Raw genomic sequence first — 26,039 nt, 5'->3', positions numbered from 1 at the left:
TGTATTTTAGCTGTCTGGCATCCAAGAAATAGTAATGTGAGAGCCAGAGGGTGCGGAGGAGCCTTGTCTTACAGTCGTGGCATGGATGCTGTGCACCAGCAGCTGTGGTGTTACCTGAATAAGACCCTCAGGCAATCAAACCAGTTCACACTTCCAGCATGGAGAAGGGGTTCCAGAGGCCCCACCCACCCCTCATTGAAAAGCTGTTGGCAGATCATGGCTAATAGGGGAAGTAAGAATTACTTTCCGTTGTTTTGTGGCTATTGGTACTTTGCCACAGTGAATGATCTCACATATGTGTATGAGTAGCACTAACAGGACTCAATGGTTTTACACACACACACACATACACACACACACACACATGTGTGCACACAAACACACATGTAAACACACAGAAGCACACCACACCACACATACACGCATGCAGGCAAATATGCATGAATCATGCAAAGTTGGAAGTGAGGTATTGAGGAGAGTTAGAGGGAGAATACCACCAGGATATTTTATATAGGCATGAAATAGTCAAAGAATTAAAAAAATGGGCTTTATAATAATAAAAGCAATAGAAACAACTAAAAATCTATAGACGTACTTGACATGTACATATGTAGTGTTTAAAAATTACATGTGTACATAAACAATATGTAGTGTTTCTATTAATTAATTGAAATCTATTCATTCAAGTTTGGTATGCTAAAGGATATATTTTAAATATCTTTTCTTGAATTATGAAGATCTTAATATCTACAAGTAAAACACACATTTCTACCACAAATGCATCAACATTTTGCATAATAAACCTATTAAAAATATTCGATGCTTTTATAACTGATATGTAAAACACTGTGTGTGTATGTGTGTTTTAAGTATGTGTCCATTTGTGCTCTTCATGAGAGCATTTGCAGAGGTCAAAAGTCAATACTTTTGTCTTCCTCTGTTGTCAAATTTAATATCTAGAAAATCATCTAAGACCTCTTATGAAACCATTGGTAACTTTGTAAGTAATTAAAAATTACTTTAAAACTATAGAGTCTAAGAAAATTAACTCTATAAATTAGAACTATGAATAAAATAATAACTAAAACATACTTAATCATAATGAGAAATGGAACTAAACAATGATCAAAACAGTTAGTCAAAGATTTTAATCAGCTATTTAGAATAGATATTGTATGTTCCATGTCTTCATTTTTAATCTTTCTCAGTATTGCTTACCTCTTGAATTCATCAAAAGCGTAAAGCTGAATTTCTTTCTATAGATATTAAATTTCCATTGACAAAGTGAGTTTAATTCACTTACAATGTAGTCCTTAAAATGTGCATGTTTCTTTTTGCCATCTTGCTTATTGTAGGTATTGATTATGACATTTCTATTTTTTCCCCTCTTTTCCTACCCCTAAAATTTTTACCTTCAGTTTTTATATTCAATCCATATATTTGTAGACAGTCTTGTAGTGTCATCTTACTTTGCCAGTGAACTTAAGGTGTGCAGATGTGACCCCTTAAAAGGAAGAGGAGAGGATGGCTTGCACTCTTGGGTTGCGGTGAGAGAATTGAAAGGGCTAAGACTACCTCTTCAGGCACAGGAAGACAGTTATTTACTCTTATATGTGAAGGTGCTGCCCTAATAAATACCTATTTATCTTTTATCTTGGGTCTTACAGATTCATTTAAACCTGTCTCGACAGTCTTACCATTATATCACTTGAATCAATAAAATATAATGTGAAAAACTTTACGATTTTCTTCCAGAATAATACATGAAATTTTAAAATACTACCTTAGTTCATAACATCTTATAGTCCACATTAATATCATTTAGTTTCTCCTCAATTTGGCTAGCCCTCAATTATTCTTTACTTGATAGTATCAATTTGTTGTTTCCAATTTGTTGTTCACTCAATGAGTTTTATGAGAAGCAAATGAAACCTTTGTCTCACAATCTTTTTCTATTTTGCCTTCTTGATTAATAAATGTCAGATTTCTTCATGTTAATTGTCAATTGTCCAACTATTGTTCACATAACATACTTTTATTTCATCTCTATTTGATCTGTACTCCAGTTTCCTGATTTTTTTCACTTTTATGTAGAACATATAATCTGATTGTTAATCTTGTATGGAGCTTTAAATTTCAACAATCATCTTTAAATTTTCCATCATTCTGTTTGATTCCATGAAATGTACCCATCCTTGTAACAATAGTCTATGCTTTCATTGGAAAAAAAAAAAAAAAAAAAAAAAAAAAAAAAACAGTTGCCTTTATACTTTTACTTACTATTGTCCTGGGGCCCCGTGACAGGATGTTAACTCCTTTGCATTGTTTTAGGTTGACCCTTATACTAGATTGTTCTCTTGGGAGATTTTAAACTATTAGTTCATGCAATTTTCAGGAATAGACTTAGATTGCAGAGGGGACCTGTCCAGTGGCTTACTTTCTGCTAAGCTGCCTCAGAAGCTGTTCCAAGTATGCTAATTACATATCTTTCAGTTTCTTGCTTCCTGTAGTATATCTTAAGTTCCATACCACAGCTGTGTTCTACTACAGATTTTACTTAAATGAATACTTCATTTTACTTTTCCCTACTATGATTTTCTTGTGGTTTCGTTAGAATGGTTGGCAAAAAAGTTTTACTTGTTTTTCATGGTGGGTAGCAATAAATGAATTGCAGCTTTATTTAGTTCTTGTTCTGAATCTCAGCCCAATTCTTTTACTAGGCCCCTGACCCCAGTGTAAATCCTGACTCCTACACACTCGAAGATCCAAATCATGTCCACTTTGGTTCTTGGCCACTGTGGTGTCTCCCACACAGTTCCCTCTCTCTTTGTCTTGCAACTACCTTCCTGGTACTTGTAGATTTTTCTCTTTCTCTTTCTCTCTCTCTCTCTCTCTCTCTCTCTCTCTCTCTCTCTCTTTCTTTCTCTGCACGTGCCTGATTAGTGGTATTCAAGTCTGTAACATTTTATCTAATGTTTCTACATGTTTTGAGTCAAAGGTTCTTATATTGTTAGGTAGTAAAGAAATAAATGTGTCATAATTTAGTTCTTTTGGGCAAAATGATGACTAAATATTGACAACAGCATTTTCTATTAATTTCCCCTTTCATAGGTCTTAAATGCCAATTTAGCTTTCTGAAGAATAATGTACTATGGCATCTAGGGAACTCTTGAAACCTACTCAGATCTATCAGGAACTCAGAGCTTCTTTTTTTACCTAGCAGTATACCAATATTCATAAAAGAATTAGTTATATATAATTTTAAGTAGAATTATTTTATTTCATACTTGGTATGACATTGGGTAGGTAATTGCTGTAGGTAATATTATTGATTTGCTAAATAACTTAACAAATTCAAGGTTGAATTAACCCAAAGCATTTGCAATTGCAACTCTGTGGCTTTCTGTTTTAGTCCATTCCTTTCTCTTAACATAGACATTTTCTCTCTTCCAAGCTGTGTAGTTTTGTTGTTAAAATGGCCTGTTTTCCAACCAAAGGCAATATTATATTTTTGTAAAACTTTGGCAGCAATACTTCTCCAGAAATCCCAAGCTTAGTAGGAAACAGAGGCTAGAAGCTCTCACAGTAAAACACTATAATTATACAGCAAAGCAATCTCTCTACCATTGTTTTATCACCCAGGAAATCAATAGCTGTATAGACTACAATTCTCTTCTGGGTTAGAGTAGATCTAGGGGGACAGATGAGAAAGTTTATTGACTTAGTAGGAACTGCTGGCATAAGAAATCACAGCAGCTGGAAAAAAAAATGGCTTTTTACCTGAGTAACTTCAATCCAAACTTCAATTATTTTTGTCCAATAAGATTTGATTAAAAAAAAAAGTAAGAAAATACATAAATTAACAAACTCAAAACACCACCTGTGCCCCAGACTGTCCTTCCTAGTTGTAAGCACACTGACAGCCATTATTGTTGGTAAATAATCATGAGGAAAATTCCATTATGGCTGAGAGAAATGAGTTAGATATTGAGGGACTGCTGGTCACAAGGTCTTAGTTTAAATGTCTTGTGTTCAACAAATGTCATAGCTTAGAAAGTATTTTGTAGAAGAAACTTCCAATGTTCTAGCATGTAGTAGTATATTCACTGTAAACTACCTTGTGCAGAATTTTAAATATATGGAGTAGAAGCAGAGGGTATTGTATCTATCAATGTTGAGTTGTTATATTGAGAAAGGATGAAAGCATTAAAGAAAAAAATCCCTGATGTAAATATTTATACTTCTCAATTACATCAATCAGTGGATTTCATACTAAAGAAGAATATGAAATAATAAAACACATTCATGTTTTTACTTTTGGTCCTTAATTAAAACTTATGCCTAGATATGGGGATGAAACCTATATCTCTAGATAGACAATTAATAAACATCTGCCTTTTCTTTATTTTCATGTTTCTAGCAAGAACAGTGAAGTACATGGTAGCTATCCCTAATCATTACAAGCTTAGGAATAGATCAATGTTTGGGGAACACAACTGAGAGGCTCCTGGATTTTCATTCAACCTTAGCAACATTGTTATGTATTGGTACTTTAAGTAAGTTTCCTTTTGAAAGGTCTTTGTGTATATAGACTCTGGAAAGTAAACAAAGTTGGGTTTGTGTGGTGAAGACAATGTACTTGTTCTTAAATAACAAACACAATCACTCCTCTGTGAATGCATCTCATTATACATGCAACGTGCATGAGGAATGTCAACATTTGGCCCCCTGTTATTTCAGATTCACCATGGAACACTGTTTAATCTATTTGCCTAAAAAAGAAATCTATGCACTTTATTTATTGTCAGGAAAAGAGATGATAAATTCTGAACATCTAAGAGCTCTTCAACAAATGGTTCGGAATTTGAAAGTGTTAGCTATCATTTCGCTGACAAAATTCTGTGCATAAAGCATGAAAAATAGAATATAACTCATTGCATCAACCATATCACCTGAGCCAACTTCCATGCTCATTAAAAATTGTTTTTCTCTTAGAGTAAGCTAAACTATACCTATGATGTAATTTCTAACACAACTTTGCACTTTCAAGAGGTTGGGAAGTTGTTTTTACTAAAGATTTATTATACATTTATTATACCTGCAAAATATTTATTGTCCTTGTATATTTCATATTTCAAGGATGTTGGTTCAGTGCCAAACATGAATTACAAGTAAATAGCTCACTTTTGGAAGACATGCTTTGATTCTATGAGGACATTAAGGTACCCTCATGTACAAGGTAATGCAACCAAGTTAACAGTTTTCTGGCTAGAAAGGATGACAGCCTCTCCATGGAAATGGCTGAATTCTTACTATTTTTTTTTACTTGAGTGAAAGCAATACTATGCATAATATTGATTAACCAGACAATTATTATTCATTCTGGTTCCTGAGATATTAGCTTTTCCAAGTTATGAAAGAAACTGGAATAGACCCTGAATTACATTTTTATTGTTTTTTCTTATCCCCAATTACTAATATTCCTTCAAGATAGCCAATGGGCCTCTCAGAGTCTGCATTGCTTCAGTTTGACTTACCTTGCATGCAAAGCCCATCAGTGCAGTTCTTGGATTGCAGGACCAGGCCATCACAGTCTTTGCCTCCATTCTTGGGCGCTGGTGCTGTACACTCTCTCCTGCGCCAATGGGTGCATTCAGTCCCACAGGTTGACCATTTGCTCCATGATGTCCACCTGCCATCCACTGTCATGAGAAAAACCAGGGTAAGATTATAACAAGCAGCCACATAAAGGCTAGAAGAAGCAAGGCTCAATGCCAATATAACGGTAAGTAAGAATGGAAGAAGACACCCCACTGAGAAGCCTGGCATTCATGTAAGCCTCTGTTGAATGAGGCATGCCCTGCCTGTGGGAGGTCTGTGCATTTTATCCCCTCAGAGGGGTCAAGGAAGGCTGAGTGGACACATTAGTATCTATGTAAGCAATTCATCACACCTCTTTAGTCTTCGTTAAAGGGGAGACTTCTGGATATTGTATTGAAGATCAGGGGTTTCCTTTTTGATCTATGCATTTGTAGTACATGTAAAACGTGAAAGCAAAAATGTATGAGAGTTGGAAGCCAAGGATGTGTAGTGGTAATGGAACTCATCCATTCTCTTCTCCTCCTCCCCTGCCTCTAGACTTCCATACTCTTTATATTTTCTTTTTGGCATCCAGACCACTTGATTTTACAGAAACCTTTGCCTTGCCTTCCTGTAAAAACAATATTATTTGTAGCTTATTTTATGATTTCACGCCATGATTTGATGGAGAACACATTTCTATTCATGCTAAAATAATATTTAAGTAAATCTCTAATTTTAGCAGTGACATAATTCAAAATTGACCCAATTTTGGTGGATTACCTGTAAGAAAGTTCTATGATCATGAGTTGAGATAACTCTGTCTTGAGGATATACAACTTGATGTCAATTTGAAAAATACACTAAATTGTCAAACTTCAAAATAAATTCTTTTAATTACAGAAAAGAAGAAGGATTAAAATGTTAAACCAATTTTAAAAAGTGTTTGATTTTTCCCCTGAAATACATAAATGTTTATGGTTATCTAGAATCCCACATAAAACAATGCCAAATATCATTTATTGAACATTTTGACTTCTAAAATGTGAACACTGCAAAAGTAATATAAATTTTAGTAGCTTACAGTGGTGGGCAAATTTGTCTTATTACCGAGTAAATATACTATGCATATGTGTACCAAGACACAAACATGTTTATGTGCAAACTAAGGAACACATTGCTATTTCCATAATATAGAGTTGTCTTTAACAAATTAACGTTTGTTTTGCTATAGTTCAACAATATAACAATATGTACCTTTTACTTAAAGCACTAGCACATATGTGTGTGTTGGTGGATATTGTGTGTGTGTGTGTGTGTGTGTGTGTGTGTGTGTGTGTGTGTGCAGCCACATTGCTGTTTTTTAACTCAAATTAGTCAATGGACTCTGAATTATATGAGTCAGAGCCTAGGTGAAATAGGAGACAGTGTATGATAAAATCTGAACTTCTGCACTTACCTATAAGTCAAAATGTGTTCCATAAATAGGAGCCCTCAAAGGTTCAGTGCAGAAATCCATTTTGATACTTGGGGTCAATACTTGAAAATGTAACCCATAGATTATGTTTTTCTATCTGCCCACTTCTAAAAAATGTTCTATTAAAGGATGAGCAGTAAAAAATTGGGCAAAGCAAAGAGAGCTAAGGCTGTGCATTAAAACACTGAAATATGTAACAGAATTGCTAACCATTGAGTAAACTGGGTTTATGAATTATTTCAAAAGAATTTTATCTTAACTTCTAGATATATTATATGACTAGGCATTTTAATATGTTTAAGATTTTGTTTGAATTTGGCTATTAACTCAAATTTACCTGAAGTCAAGAGCTGGTAGAAATATGAAATACTACCGGATGTTACCAAATGGCAGAGAAATGCAATCTTTGTATAGGAACCACTGCAAATAATTCATAAGACACATGGCCAAGATGTGCAGACCATAAAGAGCTGGCTCTGTTGTATTTTCCAAATCCATTATCTCATGTGTCATAAAGCTTAGCCTTTCTTTTAATTCATTCCAAATGTTTTATTTGCCCTTGTCCAGAAACTGATACTACATATCAATTATTCCAGTATAAAACATTTTATAAATTTCAGTTCTTATTAATTTTCATGTTTTTCTGAAGATCAAGGATTGTTATTTCTCACGTTAGCTGGTTTTCAATGTTGTTCATATCATTTGAATTATAGGATGTGCACTCTTGGCTTTAACAGTTTCACAAAGAAACACAGTATGATATTTGTGGTTGTTTGTTCTCTTATAGCACTTTGCATGTTTAGGTGATAAAATTAAGGACTTTTGGAGGAAGGTTAGACTTCTCAACAAGGTAAATACTGAATGCTGAATGGGTTTAACTAATATTTATCACAAGTTTAAGTCAACATTAGGTTTTAGTATATATGTTCGGAATGGTAGAAGATATTTGGAAGGAGACAATTATGTACTTACCTGGGCATAACGTAGTACATGCTATTTTCTGCACACTCTGTCCCTCACAGAAGGCTCCACCATTGAGTGGGGCTGGGTTGGTACAGGTTCTGGTACGTTTCTGATATCCTCGTCCACAGCGACTGTTACACACAGACCACTCTGTCCAAGTGGACCAGCCACCGTTAACTGAATGAGACAACCCGCAAAGTGTAGGTTAAACACACGAGAATGTACAATACACAAAACACACACAGCATGTAGACCAGAGTAATTTCTATGTAATGATAAAAAAGAACAAAATTTCAATGCTAGAGGAGGCCACGGATAGCATTTCAGAGTTTTGTTGTATAGCTGAAGAATCAAAATTGAGATATATAAAATTATTTTCCAGGAGTTACTCATTTATATATAAAAAAATAAGACTATGTTCTCTTTTTCTTGTCTAACATTCTTTTGTTAAAAATATATCCCCTTACCTAGTTATACTCCAAAAATGATATTTGACAGCTTATCCTGCATAATAAATGTTTACATCTGGATGCCAAGGCTGTGAGCCGAAGCATCGGAACTACTTGGACTCCTTAAAAAACAAATGATTAATTATTTTCCTTCAGCATTTTTAAATTTCATAGTATTCAAGAAATTTTATCCACTTTCACAAACCCACATGTGAACTGAGTTACAGAATTCAATCTTACAGCATCCTAGTTTTAAATAAATTACCAATTGATCTAGCAATTCTTTGGTGCATTTGAAATGGATACTCATCTTGAGCAGAAAGGTTAGTTATGATATGTGATGGAGGGGATATATATATATATATATATATATATATAGTGATTACAGAGCAAGAATTCCACTCTGCTCACACTATTAATTTCTGGACATCTGCCTCTAGAAAATATTATGATTTTCTTAAAAATGTACCTCAACAATTTGTTTTTATTTAATTTTTTAAATGTGAATTGTTTGTTGGTAGTTAAAACACTATGGAACAAGTTTATGCATTCGCCTATTGATATAAAGAAGCTTAGCTACTGAAACAAATCAGATTTTATACACGCAAATGATTTGCCCCAAATTATATTTTTCAGAAAATCTATTATTCAGGAAATAAACATGACTGTATTTATAGACTTGAACAAAGGTATCTTCATAACATATTTTACTTTAGTGATAAATAATTAGAAGCACTTATGTTGTTAAATATAGGAAAATGTCAATTTGTATATTTTCATTCCATTAAAATTATAAAAGAGGAGGTTATCTAACAAAGCATGGATATTTAACATTGTACGTTAAATAAAAATAACATATATGTAGTTCTTATCTTGATGTACTACCTATGCATACAAAAACACCTGTGGTATGATATTGGTCTCGAAAACACTATAGATGACTGGATCAAAAACAACTTCATTGACCTTTTCTGCATTTTCCAATTATTTTTTTCTAATGGATGTAATTTTATAAGCCCAAAGCAACAGTAACGAAGAAGCAGATATCAAGCAATTCAGAATAAGAAATGTGATGATTTTATATGTTTCTGTGGATGGAGGAGCCCAACTTACAAGCCTAGGGCAACTCAACTTATGGAGCCATGAAAACCATAAGTGGATGGTTGGTCCACAGGTTCCCTGCTATGCTTTCTTAAGATCTCAAATGTCATAAATATTGTCATCTCTGTTGCTCACAAACATGGGGAGCTGAGATTTTGAGTAACATGTACAATAGAATGTCTGTCAACATTCTATTGTCTCATTAAAAACTGGAAGGTTTTTTTTTTTTTTTTTTTTTTTTTTTTTTTTTTTTTTTTGCAGGTACTAGACACAGCCCTCATTTTACAGAGAAAGAAAAGGATTCCAAAAATACAAAAATATAGGTTTAAAAGCTATATAGTTGCTGATCAAGGCCTAGTTTCTTCATCTTTGGTCTTGACCCTGGTCTAAAAATGCTTATTTTATTTGTGTATGATCCTTTCTAATAAGAATATTCTCATTACATTTGCAGATATTGAAATCATGCAATACCTAAAAAGGGATTTACATCTATATTAAATACCTATAGAATGCATCTATATATAGTGTGCTTTCATTAGTTATTTGCAATTTGCACATACTATGATTGGGCCCCATTGCTTCTTTGCATTTTAAATGCTGTTAATCAACGGTTTCAGGCAGTTTAGACTAAGATAAAAAGTACAAAACAATTTCCTGTGATTTAAGGAATACAATGCTTATAATTCAACATAGCCATTATCTGGACTAGGAAATTAAACCCCAGAGTAATCAGAAGATTTAAAAAATTGGAATGCTTCTGTTCTGTAATTAAAGTGGCAGTTTTAAAGTATCTCTGTGCAGCCTCTGGAACATCATGATGATTTCTGTTCTTGTGTCTCCTGATCTTGTCGGTGACAGTGACACAACCATACGGTGGTACTGTCAGAGAGGGAAGAAATTAATCTCTCTCTCTCCATATATATGTATGCATGTATGTATGTATGCATATATATATATATGCATACACACACACACCCTCTATAGGTTTTTTAGTATGATATGAGAATTAAATTGATGTAATATGGATCAACAAGTAAAAAAAAATCATGTAAAGGGATTCAACATATTTATGCATCATGGGCACATCACAAAGAAGAAAAAGCCTCACATGCCATGTGAACTAAACATGAATGTAGGGGTGTGGACCCAAGATCTGTAAGTTTTGAAAAGGTTACTAAGAGTTAACTGAGTAAGATCTGTATAGGTCTTCTTTCAACTTACTCAACTCAATGATAAGAAATGTATTTTCCTTTTAGTGGATGGGAGGTAATTTTTCTGAGAACTTGTCTTGTATCTAAGAAAATGGCTAAAAAGTTAGGATGGATTGTGTCATCTCAATCTTGTCTCCTTTAGGACTCTCTGAAGAAATTGTCAGGGTAGGCCCAGACACAGTCTCCCCTTCCTAGGCCACCAGAATCAAGGCATATGGCTGACCACTGAATATGAGCCTCACTATTTTCTGAGCTGAGGTAAAGCTTGGCTTCTTTTTCAAGAGGAAACCTCATTTCAAATACTTGGAGTTTTTAGTCTTCTCTGTGATAATATGTCAATATAACAAAGACCTAATGCTCTGAGAATTATGTAAGTGTACAGTGTAATTTCTTAGTGTACGAAGCATCTAAAGGCTTGGCTGGAGAATGACTCATCCAAAATAGCTAGGGGATAATGGGGTGCCAGCTGCATAGGGAGGTAATAGCATTGATGGTACATCAGAGTGAGGGTTGTAAATTGTTTGATACTTTAAGAGAATCAATAGGTTAGGATATGAGCATTGTGAGAGGGGCCAGAGAGTGGAAAGTCTTCCATGTTGTGTGAATGACAGCCCCTTGATCATAGCTGTTCTTTATTATGGTTCTATAGTTCTTGAGTGGAGGCAAGAAAGCAATTTCAGGGGGATGTGTTTGTCTCATCTTTTCTGTGTTTCTATAATTGTCGATCTGAGCCTAGATTCAAAGGAGATATCATTGGTCTGTCTGGAATATCGTTCTGTCCCAAACTCAGCCAGTTCTGGGTACTCATTCTCCTTGAGAAATGAGACATCCGAGAAGCAGCAGACTCTTGGGTAGGTTACCAAGGCTTGCCAGATGGCAAGCTTTAGCACCCTTACCAGCCTGCTAGAAGGTAAACCTTACTGGCCATGCATGAGGTTGGAAGGAACAATAGTGGGAGTCTAAAAGATTGGTAGCTAGACATTCTAAAACAAAGTAAGACTATTAATGAGAAAGGATGGCTTGACACATGCTGGATGGAACTCACCATACACGATGACAGTGGCTGTGGTGCTTTTCCTCTTGGCAACAATGTTTTTGGCAACACAGGTGTAATTTGCTGTATCTGAGAGCCGGGCCTGCTTGATGATCAGGTTGTGATCAATAGTAATATAAAAATTCCGATCTTCAACAGGATCAATTATGTCTTCATTCTTTAGCCACTCCACCTAAAGACACACAAAACAATTTGATAAATCCCCCGTCTGGACCCCTGCACGGCTGCTTGTCCTGACCTGTGCTTTGTAGTGTGTTTAACATCATTTCGCGCTATGAACCACTGCCAAGCAGAGGAGAGTAACTTTTCCGTGGTCATATTAGGTATCACTCACCTGCCAAACATGCCAATTCTGTCTGCATTACGTGATTCTCAAATGCCAATGCATCAGTTGGGAAATACAGAGCTCAAATTGTTTTCACTTTGCCCTGAGGGCAGGAATGGAGAATGAGCAGTGCCAAGTACAAAACCCAATCAAAAATAACAGGCAAAGCGTTTTAAACCTAACCCAAACCTTTTGCTGTTTGATTTGTTTACTCTTGGCAACTTATCTGCTCCTTTATAGAAAAGAATAAAAGACTATATATTTCAGACTATATATTTCAGACATCATGGAGCACTAAGAAAGCAACATTCAGATGATTTACCTATAGCCTCCCTGCAACATATGGATTAAATTTCCCTGAAAATGCACAGATCTTAAAATGTAGCCAAACACATATTTGGAGAAGCATATAAGCCAAAATATTCAGGGGATGGGAACATTTCCCTAACAACCCCCAATACAATCACACTCAAATCTCTTTTTGAGTAACTACTTCCAATATCCAAATCTTTGGCTCCTAGTTTGCTTTTGGAGACTCTGACCTAAGATATGACTACTCAACATTATCAAACCATTGTTTTGCTATGCAAATACTATTGGTTTAATAATAGTGGTGCTCTACTTTCTGAATGAAAGAAGAGAAACATTCTCATGCAAACTGTGTTTCTGGAGGGCAAACTATTTTTCATCCTGCAAGATTTGTTTCCCTGCGAACCCTTTTTTCCATAAGGAAAACAACACTGATATTTACCACAGTTAAACTTTTCCTCATGCATTATAGTGGATGTGGACACAGGTAACCTTTAGTGGGAGGGAGTCAATATTGTTGCCATTTTCAAAATCTCAAAGAGCTTCTTCACCATGGTAAGAAGTCTAGAAATTAATCTCTAAATCTGTCAGTGAACTCCACACTGCAAGTTATTTATATAAGGCAAGGAACTCCCAGTTACACTTTCTAATCCACAGAGGAGAAGCCTGCATTAAGAGGGAAAAACAAAAGCCAACAATTCCCCTGAGAATCAGAAGTGCATGGGGGTATAGATGAGAGCCACTATTTATAATCACGTAAATTTGCAAGCAGTTAAACATTCTTGATATTTGTACTAACAGTAGGGAGAAAGAGAAGGGGTTCCATTTAAAACTCGACTTTTAAAGATGAATTTTTGTTGTCAGAGGCAGACCACACATGATGCCAAATGACTGGCTGCAATATGTCTATATGTGTGCATATGCAAGTGCATATGCAAGGTCTCAAGACATACTATCAGAAATCTACTTGACAATACTGACAGTTGACTGGTATTTCCTGGTCTGCCTAGCTACTCCTGTGGCTCAACATCTGAGAGAGCTCTCTGGGCTTTTATAAGGCAACCTTGATTGGTGCTTTCTATCCCTTTATCAGTCTCTTATTCAAGGGCAAATCTCAGAAATTATCTTCCTCTTAAATCATCCAATTATTTCTCTCTCTGGAATAATTTTCATTATCAGGCAAAAATACTTTTATTTTTCACAACTACAACAAAACTCTGAACACCTATTAGCACCTCTGTTCAGCCTCAGATTCCTCTGTGGGTCTTCTAAGAGTTCCTGGAAGACTGACTTGCCCTTCCTATCACTCCCAACCTTCTTCATTTCTACTGAACCCATCATAACCCTCCTCAGTGTTCAGTTCCATTGAGACTGTCCTCAGCTGTGAGTAACTTTGTTACTTATTATGTGGATAGGACTTAGGACCCATCATACGTTCTCAGCAGTATCATGTAGCCCTGCTAGTCCCTCTCTCCTACTTTTTGTTTTTTTCTGGATACAGCACATTCAGGATCTGTCCCGGCTCACTCACCCACCTAAACTTCCTTAATCAAATTTGTACCACCATGGTCTTGATTGCGTCTTTGTCTCTCCCTTGGACTCAGATTCACTTTCTTGGTGCTCTCATTCCATTTGCTTCAGGTGACTCTCAAACTTACTTCCAACCCAGATTCCACCCATGACCTTTCGGTTCATATATCTGCTGCCTTGTAATGCACTTAGTTGTCTGACAGTGTCCTTCTGAAGAACAGACTTTCTCAAACTGATTTTCCTATTGTCTCAGTTATCCCAGTCAAGGCCAGGTTCAGCCTGCAGCTAGTTAAAGATACTCTCTGGTTATCTATTGCAATCTTTTTCTCCCTGACCACTCACTGTTGAGTAGTACAGCAATAATCTAACTCCGTCTCACCCACTACTAAGTAGTCCCTTCCAATTCCAATCACCATTTTTCTCCTGGATTTAAAGAAGAATCTTGAATCTTATCTTCTATGTTTCCTCTTGCCCCTCAATATTTTGGGAGACATAGGAATCTCCCAAATATGCTAATCTATTTCCAGACCTCCAGTGACTCCTTAGTTAATCCAATGTCAACTCTAAATCCTTATGATGAACTAGTGTGGAGCCCCATACTTCCAGAAAATCCAAGCCTTTCAGAGTTCGACTCTCACTCTTAACCATGGCCTTATCTCTCAGTATGTAGGTTCTGTTACAGATAACTTCATGCAAATCACTATGCTCTTGATGGGAAGATACCAAATCTGCTGATACCACTACAAATATGTGAATCAATCTTCTATGAGATGCTCTTATGTTCTATTGTCCTCAACCAGCTCATATCCTTGCTCACATATCACATTTCAGTATTTCAGCTCCTGGTCAGCCTTTGAACCTTCTTAAACCTTTCACCTTCTTTCTTTTATTTTCTTCATCTAACTTATTAATTCTGTTCCTCTGGAATATAAACTGAATGGATTTTTGATCTGGTCTTTGGTTGTTAAGTAGCCCAAGACAGCCTCCAATATATGATCCTCCTGCATGAGTATAATTAAAGGCATAAGCTCCATGCCAAGCTTTTCTGATTTTTTGTTTCTAAGTACTACTGCTTTTTCTTATATTCTGGAACTGGCCTATAATCAATGCTTAGCCAGGATTTCCTTACATATTAATGAAAACAGGACACAACATGCAGTGAAATCTGTTATACACGCTTTTGGGTTCCTGTGTTTGATTGTCAAAATTAAGATTAAATATTTTTAGTGAGGACCAGTCCCTAAAACATGATTTTTATTAAGTAGATTTAGCTATAGCTATTGCTCTGCTGGGGACTGAGAATTCAAATCCCCGGCACCTTTGAGGATAGCTGCCTCACTTCTATGTGGTTTTTAGCAGCGACTCATGCGATGGAAGAGATGAGCTCCAGTTACTCTGGGAGACTCACAGTACCCTGTTGTCATTTGAATTCATGTCTGTCTGCCCTATAGTAGTGAGTCTTTCTAAAAAGATGGAATGTCTATACACTACATATTAAACCCATATAACTGCTGTAGAATTAAAAAATGAAAGGTGGTCAATTAATTCTATAAATGTATCTAGAAATAGAGCCGTTGCAAAATAGGTTCCTAAGAAGTTGGGCTTGTGGTTTATCTAGTATGAGTAAGAACAGGAGTTCCCTCTCTACCACAGTAAAATTAAAACAACACCAGCAAGCAAACAATAAAATAGAGGGACGTGTATGTGTTTGAGTTGGCAGATTATCTAGCTAGCATGCACTCATCCCTGGCTTTGATTTCCAGCCTACACAAACTGAGTATGGTGGAACATAACTACAAGAGAAGTCATCATGTAGTGTAACCAATGTTCAAAGCCATCTTAGGATACATGGTAAATTCTAGGCCCCCTGACGCACACAAAGCTCTGTCTCAAAAAGGAAAATAGCTTCAGTCTGTGGTTCCAACCCATCTGCAAACCCTGATGATAAACTTTGTGTAGGCACTAGGTCAAGTGTTGAAGAGTAGATAGGCAAGAGCCTGCTGATAGAGTTCTCTGCAGAGGGGAAGGTGGTCTATGTACTATTGCAATAGGACATATGCTAAGATGAAGGGAACTGGAGACTAAAAAATATGGAGAAGGGACTTTGGAATGTGGGGTGGTCTTCTTCATTTGCTTTTGGTGATGGAGTTTCAACTACCTAGAGGCAAAGGGTGTTAGAGTAATGGGGGCACTTGAGGAAGAGCATATGTTTGGTACAGGCTTGCAGACAGTTAGTTGATGGTATGTAGAAAGAAGGGTTCAAAATGGACTCTGTAGTTTCTGGCTTGGGGAATTTGTGTGCAGGATAGGATTACTGAAGACAGAAACAATCTGAGGGCCAAAGTAATGAGTTGTGGTTGGCTCAGACACGAAGAATCTATGAAGGAGAGCATGGCGTTGGTAACAGTAATTCAGTTGCCTTTTTTATTTTTATTTTTTTTTGTAAATAGTGAGTTTTGAAACACTTAAATACATAAATCCTGATGAATTTTTCTTGGGTCAACTTTATCTTACCATTAAACATGGAAGATATTGATTAAAAGAACATTTACAATGCAAGTGGGCTAAAATAATATTTAATTATTGTTTTTGGCTTAGACAAAATGTTATACCAATCATAAAATCTTAAGTGTATAGAAGAGAAAAATACACGAATGTCATTCTATTTATCATGTAAAAGACTATCTGAGTCAGCAAGAGAAATCAATATGCAAGAGCTGTAATGTAACATTTAATTTTAAAAACTATTTCATGTGCTAGCTCCCAAATCAGCAGTACCAAAGGAAATGGTTCCCTCATTTTGAAGTAATTCCTTGGATATATTGTATATAACATTGTTTTAAAACACAGTGCCTTTCATTGTGTTAGATTTTTATTATATTGAGTACAAATTAATTAAATTGTTCCACTAATACTTATTCACAATGCAGTCTTGGTTAGTCAAGTATCAGTACTTGCTCTGGCCTCTGATTCTCTTCATATTGTGGGTTTTTCGATTTTTCTCTTTTATCTTCTATCTCTCTTACTTGGCAAATGGATTTATTCAACAGGGAACTCTTTCTGAGTTAGTAGTTATCTTTAACTGTGTATAAAACACTCAAGAAGTCAGAAAAATAGGTTCAAGTTCAAGAAACAATAAAAGGTTTCTGCCATAAACCATGACTCCAGCGTTGCTCGGCACCATCCAGTTTTTGTTCTCAGGTTCAGTAACTGCATCCTTTGCTGTCATTTGGAGACATATTTGATGTCTTCTCTCAAGTGTTTAGAAAACATGGACTTTCATTAAATGTAAACTGAAAGCAAGGACACAATATCAGAGTGTTGTGTTTCATATTCTGCTGTTATGTTTGATTTGAGTCATACCATTGTGTATACCCAAGAAACTTGTCTTAAAAGGCATTTCCTAAAGCCTCAAAGACAAAGTCTGAACTGACAGCTTGAGTTCTAAGCTAAACTTGGTCATTTTAGGTTATATAGGGATAGGATGCTCTGTGCCTAACATACAATGAATAGTTTAAAATTATCATTAATAATTTAATTAAAAGTATACTGAAGGGAGTGAGCATGAGACAAATGTAAAGAACCCAAAAAGTGAAATAATATTCATCTAAAATTCTTGAAATGTGTTTGTCTGAGTTCTTTGATACTTCACTGAGATTTATCCTCTTACAAGTTACCTCCATTCACTCTTAAAATATAATCTATTACTATGTGAACACTGAATAGACAAATAGCTGTTCTGCAGATTTTAAAATACACTTAATTAATTTATATAAATGGTTTTTAATCTTGTTAGAAGATGTCATCAATTCATCACTCTTCCAAAAACATATGTGGAATGTAGTCTTAACTGAAGATATTTTATCAATATTAAATTTGATGTTCATTTCTACTTTGGTAGTAAATATAAGAACTATATATATATATATATATATATATATATATATATATATACACTCAAACATACATATCTATGAGTTGTTCCTCATATATATTTCAAGTTATTTCTCAATTTTTGTTCTATTTGACATAACTTTACACATTCGTCTCAATAATATATGGCACATATCTCATAATCTCTTTCACTTTAACCAGGCCATCAGGGATGAGATTTCCTTCTAGTCACTTCAAAACTAAAGATGTTTTCAATGGGTACACTTAAAAAAAAAAAAACTCAAGCAGCATCCCACTATGACCTAGCCTAAAGAAATGGTCTCTCTGCACACACACAGGAACTGAAATTCATAATGTTAAATCTACACTTCCTGTGGTTTGTGATATTCTTGCTCTGCAGTAAGTATGCTGAGTAGGAACATGATATAGTTCTGCAAAGAAAAATCTTACATTGTGAATCTTGTTTCAACATTCAATCAAAGAGCAGCAAACAAAATTATGCTCATAGAATTCTACCTGAAAGCATTAGCAAATAGGCAAGACAGAACATTTATCCAGAAGACATAACCTGAAGGTTTATGTATCACTGCAAAAACCATCTGCAATTGCAGGTTGCTAAGATTTTACCCTTTGAAACTGCAGTCACTGGTGATTCATATTATTTTACTGCTTAGACCTTCTGAGCTCCTCAGTCACCAATACAGTATTCAATATTTTTGTAGTCCTGACTTAATCTGATATATCTCTCCTTTTCAATGGCCATAAGTCAGCCTTTTTGTCTTATAAAGTTACAGTGCTGTTGGTCCACATCTATTCATTTGCTCTCTTGATCTTCAGATGGCAACTCTCTGGAGGAATACCTATCATTCTACTCAACTGTTACTTTCAAAGACAACCAGTGGTCCTGTCTTTCAAATGCAAAGGAAACTTCTCTTACTGACCTTGCTATGGAAAGTAGCTGCTCTGGGTGTGTCTTGGCAAACACTACCTCTTATGTTTTACATGGTGCCAGGACAGCATTTCATTGGCCCATTTCATCTCCTCTCTCGCTTATGTCAGTGGCTCTTAAATTTGTGCTCCCTAAATGTCCCGGACTCTTTTACAGTGTATTTGTTCCTCCAGCCATTGGAAAGGCTCTGATGCTCTGATTTTACTGGTTTGAGGAGGAGCCCGGGCATTGGGATTTTCAAATCTCCACAGTGAGGTCCCACTGCAGCTCTATGGGAGATCTGAAGGCTCCTGTGTACTGGATGGCGATACCCTCCCTCCACTTATGGCTGACAATTCCCAAACTATCAACATCAGTCTCAAGTTTTGTTAAGTTCTATCCATAACTCTAATTCTAGATAACTCTATCTAGATGTTCAACAAATATGAAAAGCATAACAAATGAAGGATCAATTATAGTCTATTCACATTAATCTCTTTATACTTGATACCTTACTGTTTATTTTAAAATAATGGATTAGATTTTCAAGTTGAGTTTAATTCCTCTGCAACATTCTAACTTTTTCCTTTATTAACAAAGTATGTGCAGATAATAATTATATGCAATGCCATAAAATTCCCTCACTATTCTTTGAGAAAAAAACCCAGTGAGAAAATTCAACACTTTAGATCCACATCCATACAACAAAGACATCTGTTCAACTATGTTCTTAGCAGCATTACTTGTAATAGCAAGAACCTGGAAGCAACTTAGATGCTCCTCAACTGAAGAATGGATAAAGAAGATATGGTACATTTACACAATGGACTACTACTTTGTGGGAGAAAAAAAAAAAAAAAAGGAATGGAATCTTGAAATTCGCAGGTCAGTGGATGGAACATGAAGAAACCATCCTGAATGAAGTAACCTAGTCACAAAAAGTGGAACATAGTATGTACTCACTCATATATGGATTTTAGACATAGAGCAAAGGATCACCAGCCTATAATTCAAACCACCAGAGAAACTCAGATACAAGGAGGATTCTAAGAGATTCATAAAAGGTCCCTAACAGAAGGGGAAAGGAACAAGATCTCCTAAGCATAGTGGGAGTGTGGGACAGTGAATGGAGAGAGAGCTAGGAGAAAGAGAAGGGAAGGAGAGGAAAGCACAGGAGACTAGGAAGATTGAGAGATTGAGTCAGGAGTGGAATACACAAGAGAGACAGAGAAAGAGAATGAGATAGAGAGACAGACAGACAGACAGAGAGAGAGAGAGAGAGAGCATAAAAAGAGGGAGCCATTATAGATTTGAAGAGAAAACTGACTGTAGAGAAATGTCCAGAGACCTACAAGACTGACCCCAACTAACAATTTGAGCAACAGTGGAAAGGCTACCATAAATTCCCTTCCCTGATAATGAGATTGATGACTAACTTATCCACCATCATAGAGCCCTCATCTAGTAGCTGATGGAAACAGAAGCAAACACAGGTAGACACTGAGCCGAACTGGAATCCAGATGCAGAGAGGGAGGACAAGACCAGGCTACAGAAACCCACAGATACAGCTGACCTAAACAAGGAGAAGCTAATGGGCCCCCAGACTGATAGCTGGGAACCCAGCATTGGGATGACTCAGCACCCCCCTGAACATGGGTCTCAGTTAGAAGGCCTGGGCAGTCGAAGGGACCTCAGACAGTGGAAAAAGGATGTATCCCTGGTGCACAAAAGGACTTTGGGAGGACATTTCCCATGGAGGGATACTCCCTTAACCTAGAGGCAGGAGGGAGGGCCTAGTTCCTACTCCAAATGACTTGACAGATTTTGTTGACCCCTCCTGGAAGGCCTCACCCTCCCTGTGGAGTGAGGGTGGATGGGATGGGAAGGTGGTCTGGGGGCATGAGAGGTAGGGGGAACTGGGATTGATATGTAAAATAAGAAAAAGTTAAAAAAATATGCTCACAACAACACCTTAAGAGATACTTCTGGCTCCCAGATCAAGGAAGGTTATCAGCCCATCAAAAAGGCAAAGTCTTTCTGGGTGGCAGAAACTTGAAGCAGGTAGTTACATTGCATCCACATTGACAGATGAATAATGAATGCATATTGGTGCTCAACCCCTTTCTCTACTTACATAACATAGGATCCCAGCCAGGGAATGGTGACACCCACAATGGGCAGGTCTTCCAACCTCAATCTATGTAGTTGAATTCAAGCCCCATAGGTAAACCCAGAGGTCCATCACCCCTAAGGTGCTGTCTAATTGACAAGCCACTTTCATTATCACAACCATGTTTTATTTCTTTTGTTTTCACTTTAAATAATAGAGCAAGGCCAGCAGGGAAGGAAATCTCTTTCAAATGGAATAAGTATTTAAAAATTATGATCTGGAAAATTCATTTTCCCAAAAGAATAGTAATTAAAAAAAATTCCTGGGATGCTTTTGTCTAGCTATAATGTGATTTTCTAATGGAAATAAATCAAATAATGCCATAAACGATTTGTACCACTTTAAGGCACCAAAATTTAAAAATGTACAGTTAATGAAACTATTTTTAAATGAGGGGGGACAATGAATGCAGGAGCCAAGCAGACTTGACTGTAGTCTTTACCTCTGTAGGATGAAGGACTACCCAGCTAGAGGTTGCAGGAACATTTAATAAGATAACAGAGTAGAAGTATGTGGAATCAGGAGCTAGTCATAGATTCAATGACACTTCCCCTGGTGCTAAACTCAACTCAGAGGCAAATGTCAAAATAGGTTATTTTAAATGTCTCTGATAAAACATATGCATCTTTACATTTCTCATACTTAATCAGGAAAGTATACACTTGGGAAGAATATGGCTTTTACTTCACCATATTAATGAAGTCTATGAATATTGTCTGTTAAATTCTCACATTGGAGGCCAGTGAGATGGCTCAGTAGGTAAGGGTGCTTGCCTTTACACCCAAGGACCTGAGTTTGATCCCTGGGACACACGTGTTGGAAAAAGAGGACTGAAGACTGAAAATTGTCTTTAGATCTCCACTCACAGGCTATGTCTTATGCATGCCCCAAACAAAATAAGTAATGTAACTTAAAAATCTCCCATTAGTAAACTTCCTTGGTGACAGCCATGCTCATTTTTCGGAGCCACAATTTCTTGGAAGTATTTCTCCTGAACAGATATTGCATTCCAGCCTTTGTGAATAAGGGTTCTCGGTGTAGGAGGATTGTATGCTTAAGAATTTCCCTGATACTCTCATTACCTAGTTCAGTTGATTGCCCATGGAATTCTCCAAACACTAATATGATTTCGGTAATGAAGATGAGTGATTCCCAAATTGATTATGTGCTCCAATATTGAAGCATAAAATCTCCATTGTGTGTTCCTAGAAAAGGTGTATAAAATTGCCAAGTTAAGTTGTGTGGATCGATTTCAGAAACAACTTTCATGGTTCTTAGATGCTTGGTTGTAGAGTTTCAGAGTTACTGGCACTTCATAAATATATAATACTGACTATATTCCTAGGTTTTGTAGTAAACCACTGCTCAATGGCCCAAACTTCCATATATTCTGAAAGGCTACCCCAACATTTTACAACACTCACATTTTAAATATTGCCTATTACCTTTTCCCTAAATACTTCACATTTAATTTTTAGCTATACAAGACAGAATATATAGTTCACAATAGATTATCTATTTAGAGCTCATAATTGCATATGGGATAAATTATGATTGAAAACTCATTTGCTAACTTTCATCCACCACTCGTTTTCCTAACCAAATATCACAGTGATTATGCTATCTAATCCTGACCCCCAAACGTCTAGTTAGTGGTGTTTTTATAGCTAAGTGAATATAAAATGTGGAGTTATTTAAATGATAGTCATTCAACCATTATTTCTAGTAGCATTTCATGATTTTATGTTACAAATATAACTATGTTTATGTTTTACTACTGATGAATCAAACTTAAATATTTGGAGTTTAAGCAAAACCAAACCCAAACCAAACTAAACCAAAACAAAACAACAACTAAACAAAACAACCAACCAAAACAAAACCAGAGAAAAGCATCTTTTTATTGGTTTTTCCAATCCCTTGTCAAAACAGAATATGCTAGTATGATTAATATATAAGAAACACTGAGTGCCAGTGTTAGCAACCACTATGTTTCTTTTCTGAGCTGTTTTTTCTTTCTTTTTTTTTATGGACATGGTATGTACTCACTCATATATGGATTTTAGGCAAAGGATTACCAGCCTACAATCCACACTGACTGAGAAGCTAGGATAAAAGGAGAACCCTAAGAGAGACATACAAGGTCCTCCACAGAAGAGGAAAGGGACAAGATCTCCTGAGCATATTGGGGGGGGCAGTGAGTGGAGAGGGAATTAGGAGAAAGGGAAGGGAAGAAGAGGAGGGAAGAGGAGAACATGAGGGACCAGGAAGGTTGAGTCAGACGAGGAATGGAGGAGACCAATAAAAAAAAGATACGATAATAGAGCGAGCCATTATAGGTTTGAAGAGAAAACTGTCACTAGGGGAATGTTCAGAGACCTACAAGGATGACCCAAATCTAAGCAATGGTGGAGAGACTACCTTAAATGCCCTTCTCTGATAATGGGATTGATGACTACCTTATATGCCATCCTAGAGCCTTCATCTAGTAGTTGAGGGAAACAGAAACAGACACTCATAGCTAAACACTGAGCTAAACTGAAATTAGTTATAAAGAGGGAGTAGAGATTAGCAAAGAGGTCAATACCAGGCTGCAGAAACCCACAGAGACAGCTGACCTGAACAAAGGGGATCTAATGGGCCCCCAGACTGATAGCTGGGAAACCAGCATTAGACAGACCCAGACACCCTGAACATGGATCTCAGTTGGAAGGCCTGGGAAGTCTATGGGACCTCTGACAGTGGAAATAGGATGTATCCCTGGAAATAACAACAAATTCCCACTAACCAGAAGTCTTTGAAATTTTGTACAGAGAAAGATATAAACAGAGACTGTAGCTAACTGAAATGTTATGGTGGCTTGTATATATTCATAGTCCTTTCTTTCACTCAAGTACCAAGGCTGAATTTTGTGTTTTTTTTTTTCTTAGCACAATCTTTCACATCAATAAAGCCAAATTATTTTTGAGTTTTAGATACCACTATATAAAAAGTCACTTATTTTGATAGATTAGAGATAAATATATAATATCACTACACTCTTTTCAATAGGGCTATGTAATATTTATGTTATTATTATTATTTTTCCCTTTATAATTTAAATTTGAAATAAGGTTATTTTACATGTCAATCCCAATTCCCTCACCCTCCCATCTTCCTCTATCACCCTGACCAAAGCCCAGCCTATCCCTTTTCTGCTCCCCATGGGGAGTCTTCAAAGTCTATCATATCATTTGGGTAGGGCTTAGGCCCTCTCCCATGTGGCTAGGCTGAGAAAGTATCCCTCTATGTGGGATGGGCTCCCAAAGTCCATTCATATACTAGGGACAATACTGATCCACTACCAGAAGTCCCATAGACTACCTAGTCCTCCTAACTAACACCCACATTCAGGGAGTCTGGGTCAATTCTATGCTGGTTTCCCAGCTGTCAGACTGGAGCATATGAGCTCCCCCTTTTTCAGGTCACCTGATTCTGTGGGTTTTTCCAGCCTGGTCTTGACCCCGATCTGTAACCAGATTCCAGGAGTTTGACTAAACAGGAGTTTAGCTGTTTTTATTATCATAAAAGAAGAAAATATGACTTAAGTTCTTTGCAGAGACCCTTTTCAGTTTTGTGGAAGGTATTCAGACCCTCAATGGCAGCTGACAGCATGTACCTTTTTAACACAAACCTTGCTGACCCTGGGATTGACTAAGGTATTGTTCAATCATATATGTCAATATAAGAAGCCAAGCATCTTTTCTTTCTATTCTCCATCCCTGTGAAAGACAGATGTGTTGTGTCTAATTATTCACTGATTGGTATCAGGAGAAACATTAACATAATTGGCACATTTGTCCTAATTAACCAAGGAAACTGCCACATGCCATCCAAGATGAAAAAGTGACTCCAGCAACCATTATGTACAAAAGTTCCCACCTATCAGAAAGGTTATATTGTTAATAGCAAGTTGGGGACCACTGTGCCAGAACACTGCCCTAGAAAACGACACAACAGAACTCTGAAGTATGTGCACATCTATGAGAGTGGGGATTTGGTAGAGAATAGTGTATAGGTACATTAATCAAACAAATGGGAAAAGCAATTATTGGGCAATTATTAAACACACACTCAGCCAAGCTAAGCTTCTTGAAAGTTCATTTGCTAGCCTTTGGGAGTCTGCCGAGTTTCACCGATTGGTTTACAAATGACAAGTCTGAGGTATTACTGTTATTGTTATTATTAATTCATTTGATAGTTTTCTACTTAAAATATGATAGATTTTAGTCCATATGAGTAGTTCTTATAGATTATAGTAATTGCATTGTACACAGAGCACGCTAATTTAGTGTTTAAGAGTTGGACATTACTGTCATTTTTTCCAGACACTTCTCAGAGGAATACTTAGTTCGAGCTCTGCCTGCAGACTGGTTAAAACGCAGATGCTGATGAAGTGATTGTGTGTGGGTGGGAGCACCTACACTGCTATCTAAAGAGCTCTCAGATTGTGTTCACATGGATCAGCTATGCACTACATCCTGAGGCATAAGGCCTTGACAATTCTAAAAGACATCTATTGGGAGCTAGCATTGTGTATGGTCCCACTAATGGTGTTTGCCTCCACCTGCTTAAAGGTTTGAAGTTCCAGGATTCTTTCCCTCTCTCTCTCTTCCTCTCTCTCTCTCTCTCTCTCTCTCTCTCTCTCTCTCTCTCTCTCTCTCTCTCTCTCTCTCCTGCTTGCTCTATATGTATGAGCGATAGATAATAGATATCTTACTGTACCCTTTGAATATCTCAAATGAACAAGAAACCACTTTAGGTCACTTTAGCTATGTAGCTATTTGCTTCTCAGATCTACAATTAAATAAACAATCATTCACTTGTCTTATGGCCATTATTCAATATTCTTTATACCCTTTAGTAGGGCTGTGAAAATAAAAGTATTTTATGTGCTCTAAGAAGTGCTAGTCTTCAAGCAAGTTGAAACTCTATCTTTAGGCAATTGTAAAAATAAAATGGGCAAAGAATTAAAAAAATTCAAATGGAAACTACAGTGACATTTTGC

The 26,039-nt window shown here is 36.4% G+C and overlaps 1 protein-coding gene across 2 annotated transcripts in view; it reads right to left on the bottom strand.

Moving 5' to 3' along the window:
* Positions 1 to 26,039, bottom strand: part of Unc5c (unc-5 netrin receptor C) — a 346,547-nt gene that overhangs the window by 54,649 nt on the left and 265,859 nt on the right. For both annotated transcript variants that reach the window (XM_051194505.1, XM_051194512.1), the window contains exons 5-7: positions 11,827 to 12,007; positions 8,030 to 8,197; positions 5,538 to 5,702 (exon numbers count right to left, since the gene is read on the bottom strand). In XM_051194505.1, coding sequence (XP_051050462.1) covers positions 5,538 to 5,702; positions 8,030 to 8,197; positions 11,827 to 12,007 — 514 coding nt within the window. The remainder of the gene's footprint in view (positions 1 to 5,537; positions 5,703 to 8,029; positions 8,198 to 11,826; positions 12,008 to 26,039) is intronic.

Source organism: Phodopus roborovskii, unplaced genomic scaffold (assembly GCF_943737965.1).
Source record: "Phodopus roborovskii unplaced genomic scaffold, PHOROB, whole genome shotgun sequence".
Taxonomy (NCBI): Eukaryota; Metazoa; Chordata; class Mammalia; order Rodentia; family Cricetidae; genus Phodopus; species Phodopus roborovskii.
Note: the sequence above shows the minus strand (reverse complement) of the source record. Positions and strands in the feature narration are given on the sequence as shown.